Source organism: Callospermophilus lateralis, chromosome 5, assembly GCF_048772815.1.
Source record: "Callospermophilus lateralis isolate mCalLat2 chromosome 5, mCalLat2.hap1, whole genome shotgun sequence".
In the NCBI taxonomy this organism is placed as follows: domain Eukaryota; kingdom Metazoa; phylum Chordata; class Mammalia; order Rodentia; family Sciuridae; genus Callospermophilus; species Callospermophilus lateralis.
Window position 1 is genome coordinate 70167636 of NC_135309.1, and position 12787 is coordinate 70180422.

The 12787-nt window shown below is 42.9% G+C and overlaps 1 protein-coding gene across 5 annotated transcripts in view; it reads right to left on the bottom strand.

Moving 5' to 3' along the window:
* Positions 1-7387: 7387 nt before the first annotated feature.
* The window catches only part of Arhgap26 (Rho GTPase activating protein 26), a 409111-nt gene continuing 403711 nt past the window's right edge, over positions 7388-12787 (bottom strand). For 3 of the 5 annotated variants that reach the window (XM_076856778.2, XM_076856777.2, XM_076856775.2), the window contains one exon: positions 7388-9493. In XM_076856778.2, coding sequence (XP_076712893.1) covers positions 9405-9493 — 89 coding nt within the window. In that variant the 3' untranslated portion in view covers positions 7388-9404. The remainder of the gene's footprint in view (positions 9494-12787) is intronic. The other 2 variants (XM_076856779.2, XM_076856776.2) reach the window with 1 other exon arrangement.

Below are 12787 nucleotides of genomic sequence, written 5' to 3' on the forward strand. Positions count from 1 at the left end.
GTGATGCGATTGTGAGTATGCACTTACATAAAATCGTGTATATATCTATAAAGAAAAATGTAAATGAATTTTAAAGGGACATGTGGACTTTAGAAGCAGACAGATTCATGTGGGAATTTTGGATTTACCACCCCTTTGTAGCTAGTGTGATCTCCCTGACCCTCAGTTTTCTCGTCTATTCAAAGGCAGTAATTATAGCACTTCATTCATAATGTCCTGAGGAATCAGTGAGTGAATCCTAGGTACTGGGTACCCCATGAGAAAGCTAATATTGTCACAGAGAGAAAACAGAAGCTCAAAGGCCAAGGTGGGGGTGAATGAGGGTAAATAGTTTTCAATTTCCAGAAAGCCCTATCTTCTTATGTTCTGGTCATAGTGATATCACATTTCCCCTCCCTGCTTCATGCTTTGCTGTTCTTCTACTTGGGACACTTCTCCATTTGCCCAAGTGGCAAGCTTCTGTCTTTCAAGGTCCATCTTGAATGCACCTCTTCTGAGACGCTTTCTCTGGTTCTTTCTTCCCAGGTATATAGGATGTGGCTTCCATGGTGCCACCTGGCTGCCCCCACCACCACATCCTACTGGTGTGGCAATGCCACATGCATGACAAACACCTCTCCTTATATGCTGAGTTCCACAAGGACAGAGGTTGTGACCTACTCCTCTTGGTGTTAGCAGCTCCTGGTACACAATGGCTGGTCAGGGAGCAGTTGCTGAATGGAAGCATAAAAACAAAATGGAGGGCGTCTGCTCTAGAAGGATGATGACCACGTGTTCTCCAGTTGGAGGAATGAGAGCGGAAATGGACGCCGGCTGCAACATGGGAAACTTTAGCAGGACACAGAGAATTCTTAGTGAGAGTGCTAGATCCCAGACCATGTTCCCATGGGACAGCATGGAATTTCCTTGGTGGGTCCTTATAAAGGAGTGCTTTTAATGTTTGGGGTGATTCTGATGTGGTTTTTGCTTGAAGGCTGGCTTCCAGCTTGGTATGAGGTTCATAAAACAACCCATAAGTAACCCAGATGACAGTGAAGGGTCTTTTGGCTCTGGGTCAGCCTGTTCTCCCGATGATTTCCTGTGCTGAGCACTAGCCAAGGAAGCTGGGAAAGAATGTGGCTGTTTGTGTCTGAGTGGAGGGTGGGGAGTCCTGCTCCAACAGGCCTCAACCCCAGCCCTTGAGCACACAGTGTTTTGCCAAGGGTCACAGTTACATGGAGCTCAAGTACCCAAGTCTAATGATACTCCATTTCTTTCTTTCAACCATAACTGTAGAGTAATAGAGGAAGGAGGGCCGACAGTCTAGACCAGTGCTTTCCCACTTGACTTTATTACTTGTTTAGTGTACCCAGGTGCTATGTGGCACCTATGTGTCAGACCCTGCCTGGGTCTGGGTAGAGATGGATGAACAAGACCAGGTCTCTGTCCCTGCTAAGGGACAGATAGAATGTAAATTATATGTAGAAAATATTACAAAGGAAGCCAGGTGTGGTGGCACATGCCTGTAATCCCAGTGACTTGGGAGGCTGAGGCAGGAGGATTTCAAATTAGAGGCCAGTCTCAGCAATTTAACAAAACATTATTGCAATAAATAAATAAAGCAAAAAAGTCTGGGAATGTAGCTCAGTGACGCACCCCTAGGCTCAATCCCTAGTACCAAAAAGAGAAAAGAATAGAAAAAAAAAAGGATTATGAGGGAGAAAAATGGTAAACGAAAGATAGCCAGCCATTCCTTTATCTTACATCACAAAGGTGAGGCATTATGACCCCATTTTTTTTTCCAGAGAAAGATATTAAAAAAAAAAAAAGCAGAAAAACAGTTAATAAAGAAATGAAAATACTTCTAATAAACTACCTCCACAAAATGCAAAAAGGATGTGTGGCCACATATGTGTGTCAGAACATATCTGAGAACTTTAGGGTGGGCCCAAGACACGAGGATGTAGAGGGTGAAATGGGATTTGTTTCCTGAAGAGAGGACGTGAGAAAATTCAAGGCTACACTTGAATGTTTGCCAAAGCCTTGGAAGGTATAGTAGCTACCTGGGTTTGAGCTGACATGCTTCAGCCAGCCTCCAGGGTCAATCACACAAGAAACTGGATAGATACACAGACAGGCGTTGCCAAGTGCTGTGGAATATGGTGGGTCTTGGTTTTGATCTCTTTAAATGAAAGCCTTCCTGCTTTGGTCCACACCATCGGATGCTGGCTGGGTAGCATGGTTGGGTGGTCTGGGGATGCACCCTGGTGTGTGCTTGCCCCTCCTGAGGATAGCTATTGGAAGTCACCCATGCGAGGAGTCTCAGGGCCCTGAGCAATGAGCGCATGGTCAGAACCTCCCTTGGCTGCTGTGCAGGGGGAGGCAGCCAATACTGACTAGCTCAGCACAGTTAATTAGTTGCAGCTTAGCTTAGTGCTATTAAAAGGAGGGCAAGCCAATGACATTGACACATCGGGGTAGGAGAGATGTGTGGTATCTAAGTGGAGGTTGAGAAAGAACTGAGAAAAGAGGAAATTAGAGCCATGACATAATTCTCAAGAGCAAGCAGGTTTGGGGTCTGAGAAAAATCTATCTTCACACCCACTGTCTAACATTTACCTAATTTCAAGTGTCAATCAAGGCTCTTTCTAACCAGTGTGCTCTTATAAATAATCATGCAGCCAGAACTAACAAGTGAAAAATACCAAGTAAACCACAGGACGTGACAGTTTGATCTCTGCTCTGAGTGGCTGCTAAAAGCAAAACGAAAATGAAAATCTTTCGTGTTAGGAAGATGTGAGAATTGAAGTGACTGGGGAGTTCTGTTGGGAAGGCCAAGGCCAAGGTAAGATTCGCTTACCGTATTTCCTCCTCTCCACAACCATAGCAGATACATATGTGTGCTGTGCTCAGAGGGCCTCAGCTAGGTCCTGAAGGTCCCTACCCAGGCAGAAAGCTTCAGGTGCTGGGAGTTTTCCAGAGGAACCTGCAACCACGGAGGGCAGCACCGGAAGTAGTAGCCAAGGAGGACAACACACGCAGCTCAGGTGTAGCCACACCAACAGTCACCTCCTTAGACTCAGGCACAAGGGAGCCTCACATTTGTCCTCCTCCCCTAGGCAAGCAGCTACAGTCAGAAGCCTCACCTCAGTTCTCACAGCTCTGGCTTCCCCAGACTCCCTCCTTCAGAGATGTCAGTGAAGTGGCTCAGCTTGCAGCAGAAGCTGGGAGCTCATTATAAACCTGGTCCCAGGCTGCAGTGCAGGATGTTCCTGGAAGGCGTCTGAGGACTAAGACTCAGGAACATGGGCTAGCCTGCTTGTGTTGGGGCTTTTTGCCTATTCCATACGGTGTTCATGAAGTTCTGGAGAAGAGCAATTGATCAGAATAGTGAATTTAGAAAAAATAAAACAATGTGACCCTGGGAGACAAAGTCAGAAATGTAATGTGGGACATAAATTTTGGGGGCTTCATTGTGTAAAATGCCTGATTAGCCCATCTTCAAAGTGCACTAGCATCTGACCTCTTCCTAAATGGAAATAAAGCCTTCTCAGAGTCATTAAAAAAAATCAGTCCTCTGGTTGTCACCAATAACTGCAGGAGGCTTGGGGATGTGTGGCTCAGTGATAGAGCACTTGCTGGCCAGGTGTGAGGCCCTGGGTTGAATCCCCAGCACTGTAAAAACAAACACACACAAAAATAACTGCAGGAGCCTCGATTTAGGATCTTTGATTACGGTCTACATGTTCATTTGAAGAAATATTAAAATACTTTGAGCCAAAACTATCAGAAACTCAAGAAACAGACATATCACCAAATGGAAAAGTCATTTAATTCAAAAGTCATACTTCCACTCATTTCATAGGGATTGTCACATAACCAAGCAAATATAAGAAAGCCGAGTTTTAGAGGCTGCTTGACCGAAATTTTGTGTTTTTTATAGATACACGTATGACACCAAAGCACATTTTTAAAAAGCCTGAACCCAGTAAAATGTTTTTCTAATAATAGGGGAAAAGTTCTATCCTAGTCACAGATTACTTTTTAATTATGGAAAGTGATTCTATGCACCAGTCAATATTCAATACTGAAGTTTAAAACAGTGCATTCTTTTTTTTTAAAGAAAACATTAAAGTGCCATTTTATAAGTACTTTATTGATATTATATCACACAGAATTTTACAGTATACTCAGAGGTAATCTAAATTATGAATTAAACATGCAAATAGTTTCTTTCCCAAAATATGGACACACTGTCTTTTAGAGTGTTTTTGAACACTAGCCTAGCATTAGCTATTAAGCGTTTATGGAACTGATCTTTTTTCAACATGACTTTTAATAAGTTAAGAAGGAACATAGCTGCAGATAACACTACCTGATAAATATGAACACAGATTTTAAATGGCACTTAATTTACATCTTTGATCTTTTGCTAGGCAATCAACAGCCTCCTCATGTGGGTCTTTGTATGAGTCTGTATCTTTACACGTGTAGATATGTGCTACACACACACACACACACACACACACACACAAGCACATACATTTACACCTTAGAATCATCATATATATCTTTTCACAGATATAAGGTTGATCCTGGCATCTGAATAACCAAGAAAGCTGCTTATAAGTGTTCACTTGGACAACTTTGTACAAATGAATGGTATATAATGACAGAGACTGTCATAGCCTCAAGAGGGCTGTTCCAGGAACTCGGACATTTTGGTTATCAATACTCTGATTCTCACTAACTATGCTACTGTGAAGTTGGACACAATGGCTAACTGTTTTCCTTCCATGGGTCTAGGACTGAGCTGTCTTTGCTCTCTAAACCATTCCACATTGAAAGACATTTTCACATTATAATGTCCCACCAAGATTTTGTAAAAATATTAATTGTGAAATTTTTCTGTAGTTGTTTTTTCTCCCCATTAAAAACAATATTTTATCCCTCTAAAATAATCCAGAGTTTCTCACTACCCTACATCCAATTCTTTTTCTCTCAGGAACAGAGGTGCTTCCATGAGAGACTACATTTCAGCAAGGGCTGGCTCTGAATCACATCGGGATTCTCTATGTGGCCTCTCTGTCTGCTTTGGGAAGCTCTTCAGTTAGACAAGTACTGTAGGCGGCAAAAGGAAGAAAGCTAATTATTACTTGCTGGAGTATCTCAGGCATGCTGCAGGATTGTGCAAGGTTCCCTGCTCTGCACTGTTGTCATTTTGATGCTACAATTACGGAGAAGTGGTTCAGCACCCAGAAGATCAGTGTGACTGCCAAACACATTTGAGCACAAGAGACATTTTTTAAACACCAGCACAGGGTGTATGAGAGGGCACCTGGCTGACTTTAAAGAGATGTGGGGCAGGACTGTCACCATAATTGATTATTGTCAACTTTGTCAGAGGTGATAGATAACTCCCTAGACAGACACCTAGGACATTCCTTTGAAAGCCAGGCAGCTAAGAGGCTTTGGTTCCTTCAGTGCTGGCTACCTATTTGGGGAACATGGTTGCTCGTAAAACATTCAATAGCAAAGCAAACAATGGGTGTCATGGTGGACGTTGGTGCACCCAGGTGTCCCATTATATAAAACTCTGATCCAATCTTGCTTTTGGAAATAGTAGTCAGAGGACAAAATGCACCAATAAATGGTCATGAACTGACAACCTGGCTACCTGCAGCATACCTTCTGTTTGCCAGTCATCAATGAGGAATGTTTTTGGAGCCTCTGTAGTCAAGATAGAGCTTTTAGTGTGACAGGGATTACCATTTTGGGGGGCAAACTCAGTTGACAGACTTTCCTCTGAGGTATGGCGTGTTTATTTTGAAAAACTGCAGAGAATTTCATTAGTCTTGTGAAAGTCAGGATTTTGCCTGGGGGCAGGGATGTGATGCAAGTTATCCTCTCCTGGCATGGAATTGTTTCGCTGTGGGCTTCTGGGAGTGCCTGAAGGAGGAGTGAAAGGCTGAGCTTGATAACCCCCAAAGATTCAGGCTATGAATCATATAAAGGAAATTCAAGGCTCCTAGGAAAGCTTTGGGATCCTCAAGGATGATCTTCTACTCTGATACCAATTCATTTCTCTAATCTGCCTTAGAGTTCCCTGTTCAAGCAGAAAGAATTAGGGATGGGAGGCCTGGATAATGGAGAGAGTAAAATTCATTTTTTTTTTTGTTGTTGTTGTTCCAGGGGTTGAACCCAGGAGCATATAAGCACTGAGCCACTTCCCTAACCCTTTTTATGTTTTGTTTTGTTTTTAATTTTGAGTCAGGGTTTCATTAAGTTGCTTAGGGCCTCACTAAGTTGCTGAGTCTGGCCTTTAAACTTGAGATCCTTCTGCCTCAGCCTCCCAAGCCACTGGGATTACAGGAATATGCCACAGCACCCAGTTTAAAATTCATTTTTAATCTTCAAGTTCCTTCCTACTGGTTGGTTCATATTTTGGACAGTTTCTCCAGTTCTTCAGCTGATAGGGAAAGAAGCCTGGCTAAACAGAACAGCTGTCACAGGCCCAGAATGGCTTCATGGAAGCTGGGAAGTGTCTGCCTAAAAGATTCTGTTGGTAGAAGCTTCAAAACAGGGCTATCTCAGAGGGGAAGGACACACTTCCAAGTACTCAAGCTGGGGCCAAGTGGCTATATAGTGTGCTCCACTATATTACTTCTATTCCTTTACATGAAACTCCAGGTACTATGGGTCAGGTGACACATTAAAACATCAAATGCATCAAAAGCATTATCCTGGGCTCTTTAAATCTGGAAAGTACAATGATATGTAAATAAGCGTGCATGCCCCTCATCTCCCACCTTGTTCCCAAGCCCATAGGGAACAGGCTGGGCACACATTAGTATATTCCTTTTCTCTTTGGGTTTCAACAATAGCTTTCTTGAGTCCTGTCTGGGTCTTGTCCATGCTTAATTCTTCTTTGACTCAAGTGTTATGTCTCACTTGCTTCTGGGTGAGTTCCTAGATATCAGCTGTATAATCCTGGAGCTGATAAACTGAACAGTGAATCACAAACTCCGCTAGCTTCAAAGCCATCTTGAAAATTGTAATGACACAATCTACATACCTCTTGGGGTCTTTTTCTTATTTGGGGGTTGCAGGGAATCTAGAGGTAAAATAGAGCAGGAGAAAAGCGAAAGCAGTAGCACATCAGGAACTAAAGATCCCGAGAAGCTGGCTCTTTTGTTTTAACTTATAGACACAATTTACAAAGTGGAGTGTCCTCATGGATAAAGCCTTAGAAGATGCAGAGAGAAGTAAGGGGTAAACCAAGTGTCTCATCTCCTTCTCTCTTAACACCTTGGAGTACACCAAGAGATACACCTGAGAATGAAAAACCAGACAAATAAAAATGAAAACAAAACAAAACAACCCCCCCCCCAATAAAAAAACTTCATCCCTGGACCCACTTATTTGAATCCTGAGCTTTAGCTTACTGCTAAGTGGGCATTTTTGGAAAAATCTCATTGCCTGAAGATGCTCTTTCTATCTCCAAATCCCAGAATGCTCAAAAACACATGTAAAATAGAGAAGACCGAACCACTTCGATCTGCTGCACCCATCAACAGGAGCCGGCAGAAAGCAGGCACATGGGCATATCTTCTGCTGCCAGGCCAGAGGGGACAATGACCTTGACTCTTCTACCTTGCCTCCTTTCTCTCACTCTGAAACACACTTATTCAGCAATCACAGCCTAAATGTGAAGCAACTAGCTTAAAGAATATCAAATATAAAACTTTGCCATATAGTGTTTCAAATCACTCTATTTACAAGTTTATCTTAAAAAAAAAAAAGAAAGAAAAAGATACAGTAATTCAACACAATTCAAGTTTTCCTTTTCTTCATTAGAGGTCCCTAACAGAATTCCAGAAACAGGACACTCTGGAGCAATGCTGCCTTCCAAGGGACTCCTGGGGAGATTGACAGTTTATAGTTGTCCTTCTTGTAAGAAGATTCACACAGGGAAGATATGACAACTCTGTTCTTTGGAGGTCAAGTGAATTTGAAATGTCCAGGTGGAACTTTCCCATCCAAGACAAACTTCCACAAGACCCAGCCCTTTGAGTAGGAAATTCCCTTTCTTAGAAGGTATCCATTCCATCATCCATGCCCCCAACTCTGGTGTCTTCCTGAATTCCAGTGGCCTATGATATTTATCTCATTCCGTGAAAGCTTGAGAAATGATTCCCTTTTTCTGGGTGGCAGTGAATGTAGTAGATGTCCTTTTATCCTATAGACCATAGAGTCAGCCTGGGAAGCATCCCAGTGCTCAGCAGCCCAAAACACTGCAACAGAGTCAGAGGTGGGAATCCCCAAGGGCAGGGACTATTGACTAAGAGGGACCAAGTGAATGGGAGGACACAACTGAACCAGTCAGACGGTTACCCATTGGGAAGGAGGCATCTTACCCTCTAGAAAGCAAATACCAGTTCTATGAAGAACAGAAATATTAAGCCTATTTATAATCTCAAGATATTGCTAGAGGAGTTTTTTCCAAATATATCCTGATACCTCTGAAATTCATTAGAGAGGCAATAGTTCCTAGCTGCTATCCTGTCTGCCCCAAGTAGATGACCCTAATTCCTTGATCCTCTGCTCCAGGTGATTGGAAGACCATTCAAAAACCCAAAATGGGGAAGGGGGATTGTGTCATGCAAAGAGGTGTGTGTTATTTTTTTTTTTTGGTTTGGTTTTAGAGTAGGTTGGGTTTCCATGGTTACTAGGTGATGGCAGCCCTCAATGGCAGAGAAGTTTCCAGCTCAGGAGGGAGTGTGCATGCTCCTTTGCATAAGAGGAATGGACTGAATTTTGCTGATGATGGGCCAACGGTTGCTTTGGAGATGGTGAGAGATTGGATGTTATATAAACAGAGCTGTCACCCCTCTCCATCCTGCATGCAAACAGACAGACCCAGCTGTCTGCAGCACTGTGGGTTTTCAGAATTAGAGGCAGGACAGAAAGAGCAACTGTTGTAAACAAAAGCAAGGGACCCAGCCTGGACCTTGATGCCAGTATATTTTTTCTCTGTCAAACTTAGCTATGCTGTGTGCCCTTGGGGATTGTATATATCTTACTTCCTCCTTTAAAGGTTGGGGGTTTGAATGACTGTTGAAACAAAATCAGTGCTCCCTGTTTAGGGCACTCATGAAAAAATAGTTTGCAAGCCTTTCTCTTATCAAAATCAAATGGCCTCCTCTGTTGATTGCCTTCTGTTTCTTCCAGTATTGCCTCTCGTTAGCTGAGATGATTGTGGAAATGGGTGACGCGAGTTCCCAGAAACATTCATGTCGACAGGTAGCACTGGAGTTAGTCTTCCTGCTTTTCTCAGTGGCAAAATGAGAACTGGCCTATAACACTGGAATCAGCGGTTGTCATGGATACCATGTAAAGCTCAGCAGTTCTGCTGGGGCCCATGGTTAGAGAAACTCCACGTAGTTCTCAGGGATGAGGCCAGTCTTTCCATTCAGAGTCCCCTCCAACCAGCCAGGCTCCTGAGATGGATGGACTGTATGGGAAGGGGAGAGAGGGCGAGAAGAAATGACATTATACATAGCGCAAGTGCTGGATGTGTGTTGTGTGTGTGTCAAGAAGTTTGGGGACTAAGTGCAACCACTTGTTAGATTACATAATTCTGGGGCTCATTTAAACCAGAGGTTCTTAACCTTTCGTGGGATATCAGCCTTCTGCTGAAGGCTGTTCTGAACTTTTTTCCATAACAAAAAGTAAACGGACACAGGCATTAAAAATTTTTGCATGCAATTTTAGGGGTTTGAAGGGCTTTGTGAAGATCTTGTTCCAACTTAAGTGACAGATTTGTATTTTTTAGGTTAGAGGTTAACAGTTGGGTGCTCCATCCATGTATGTATCCATCCATCCATGTACCCACCTAGCTACTCAGTATCACCAAGTAGAGTGCTCATAAGGACTGCTAAGAACTAGTCTTTAATGACGTCTAGCTTTTAATCATGTATTTTATTTTCCTTCAAATCCTACCCTCTGCTTCTAATTTCCTTGCAAATTCTTTTTTTTTTTCTTTTCTTTTTTTCATTTTGCAGCCTTGGAGTGAGCTGTCCCTCCCACATCCTTACTTTTCTTTCCTCTGTAACTCTAGAAATTTCCCCCTTCCTATAAACAAGTCTGAAAGCTGTCCTCTTCTTCCTTCTACTGCCACTTCCCAAGTTTACTGATCCTTTGATTTTTTCAGTATCCAAAGAACACAGATCCATTTTTGTGACATCATAATTCATCTCCATGGAAACCACTGTGATATTACAAAGATGATAGAAAAATCCAGCTGAGTCTGCAAAGTAGTCAATAGCAGGAAGGAAGAAAGAAGGAGCTGTGGGACCAGGAGGTGGGAGGTGTCCTCATTTGTGAAGGGGGACATGCAGATCTCTGGGGCGTGGCAGGACATTTACTCTTAATGTATTAGGAAAACTCCAATTACATGAGATCGTTTGGAAAAAAATGAATTTCCCCCGTTCCCTTCCTGGGCTAATTAAGTAACTTCCTGAGCTTGTTTTAGAAAAGCATTTCCGCCCCAACACTACTATATAATTCTACTTTCAGTTTGTAGGGAAAGAAGCAAAAACAGAAACCAAAGGAAGCAAATGGGGAAGGAGCAAAAGGACAGGCCCTGAGGCTTAGAGAAGATCAATGTCAAATGCATACATGCTTCACATGCTTCCTTAGGAAAGCACAAGGTCACACGTCTATTCCTTGGCCTCCAAAATCCTGTACAGTTTCTTGCCCTAGGTTAATTTTTAAATTTTTTTTTTTTTAGTTGTAGATGAACACAATAACTTTATTTTGTTTGTTTATTTTTCCGTGGTACTACGGATCAAACCTAGTGCCTCACATTGCGAGGCAAGCGCTCTGCCCGTGAGCCACAACCCCAGCCCCTCACTAGGTTTTAAGAATAAAGCTGAAGTAAGCAAGGATACTTTACATCCATGGCAACCCACACAAGGAAGAGTCTGGAGAGAGTGCTACACGAGAACACACACAATTTAAAAGCCATCTGGCCTTTCTAGTCACCAAGGTCTCAGGCCACCCCTGAACAGCACCCAGATACCCCTGTCCTCAGCCCACCTGCCCAGCTGAAGCTGCCAATATCACTTCCAGTTCTGTACCTATGAAGTGGTGACAATGACATCTTTCCACTTCTTGTGTCAATTAGAGGAGATAATAAGGGTGAAGCACTGCCCAGGGCCAGGCACATCATAAATGCTTGGTAAGGTTAGTTGGGGAGGACCATGCATCACTTGTCTGGTCATGTGGACTAGCTGACTAGACACCCTAGTAAAACCTGGGTGAGGGCCTACTCTCCGTACCCACTAAGGCATCAGGAAACCTCAGAGGTTGAGAATCAAAATGAACAAGTCAAACCCATTCCCCAAAATGAAAGGCCTAGAAAGAAAAAAATAAACCAACTGAAAAAAATAAAAAACAACCAAAAGACCCCCCGCCCAGCTTCACGGCATAGCTCCTGGCTGAGCTGTTAATACACTGGGCACACCAAGTTCATCTCCTGTAGACATGTCGCCCTTCCTGGCCAGCTGTTCAAACAGCATAGGTACTGAGGTGGTAACATCTGCAAACACCAGAGACATATTTTGCAGATTAAGGGAAAAATCAGAGGAGACAAGGGAGGCCCTTCAAACTGGAGGCCAAGAGATATGTCATATGGCATGGCAGGGGATGCAGCAGGCCTTGGATCAGTCTGCTGATGCACAGGGTCTTCATGTAAGGGTTTATGAGACAGTAGTGGCCAATCATGTGAATCATCATCACATGCATGCTCACCAGATTCTTGGGCCCCACCAAATGAATTAAAGAAGAATCTCTAGATTCTTGGAGCCCAGGAATCTGTATTTTAATTGGTGCACAGAAGAGCTTTGACTTTTCTGTGCAAAAATGCCTATGTAATAAAGATGGAAATAAAAATTAAATTGCAAGTTTTTATTAACTGATGGAGGAGGGAGGCAGCCCCAGATGTCCTTTCTTCCAGACGTCTTCAGTTTTCTGTCATCACTCTAAGACTTAGCTGAAGCCCCAGCTTCATTAGAATCATGCAATCACTTCCACCTGCTCGCTCCCTCCTCCTGACTCCTAGAAGACTCATGGGACATCCCATGTAGTGTTTTGGGGATCCTATTAATAAACTGCTCCAATGTGAAGCTTTGATTCTCCACATAGTTTTTTAGTGCATTTTGGTTTGTGTTATAGCACTCCCTGACGTGACAACTTCAATAATTCCCCGTGCTTGGTGGAACACTTAGAAATGCTCACTATCAAGCAGTTGTGTGCTCAAAATTATAGATATATTGATTATCTTACCTTCACTGTCCTCACTTGTATTATTATCTTCATCCCTACTTTATAGATGAGAAAATAAGGCCCAGGCAGGTGAATTAATTTATACATGTTCTTAACGGTAGAAATAGAATTTGAACACAAACTGTCCGATTTCAGAGACCAAGCCCTTTATCCTATATCCCACCTCTATTCAACCAGGGAATGTGCTCCTTAAAGATCCGAATGACAACACATGTGTAGACATGTGTAGCTGTAGACCCTTTGCTGATAAGTGCTTCCACATCACCTGCTTTCATCTTCAGAGTGACTGTGGAGATGGTTCTGCTAGGATCCTCATTTTACCAATGAGAAACTGAGGCTCAGAAAGTTAAGTATCTTGTCCAAAATTACACAGCTGGTATCTGTGTAATTTTGGACAAGATACTTTGGACAATATATCTATATGATGGAAGTATATCAGAGCCCAGGACACCTGACCTGA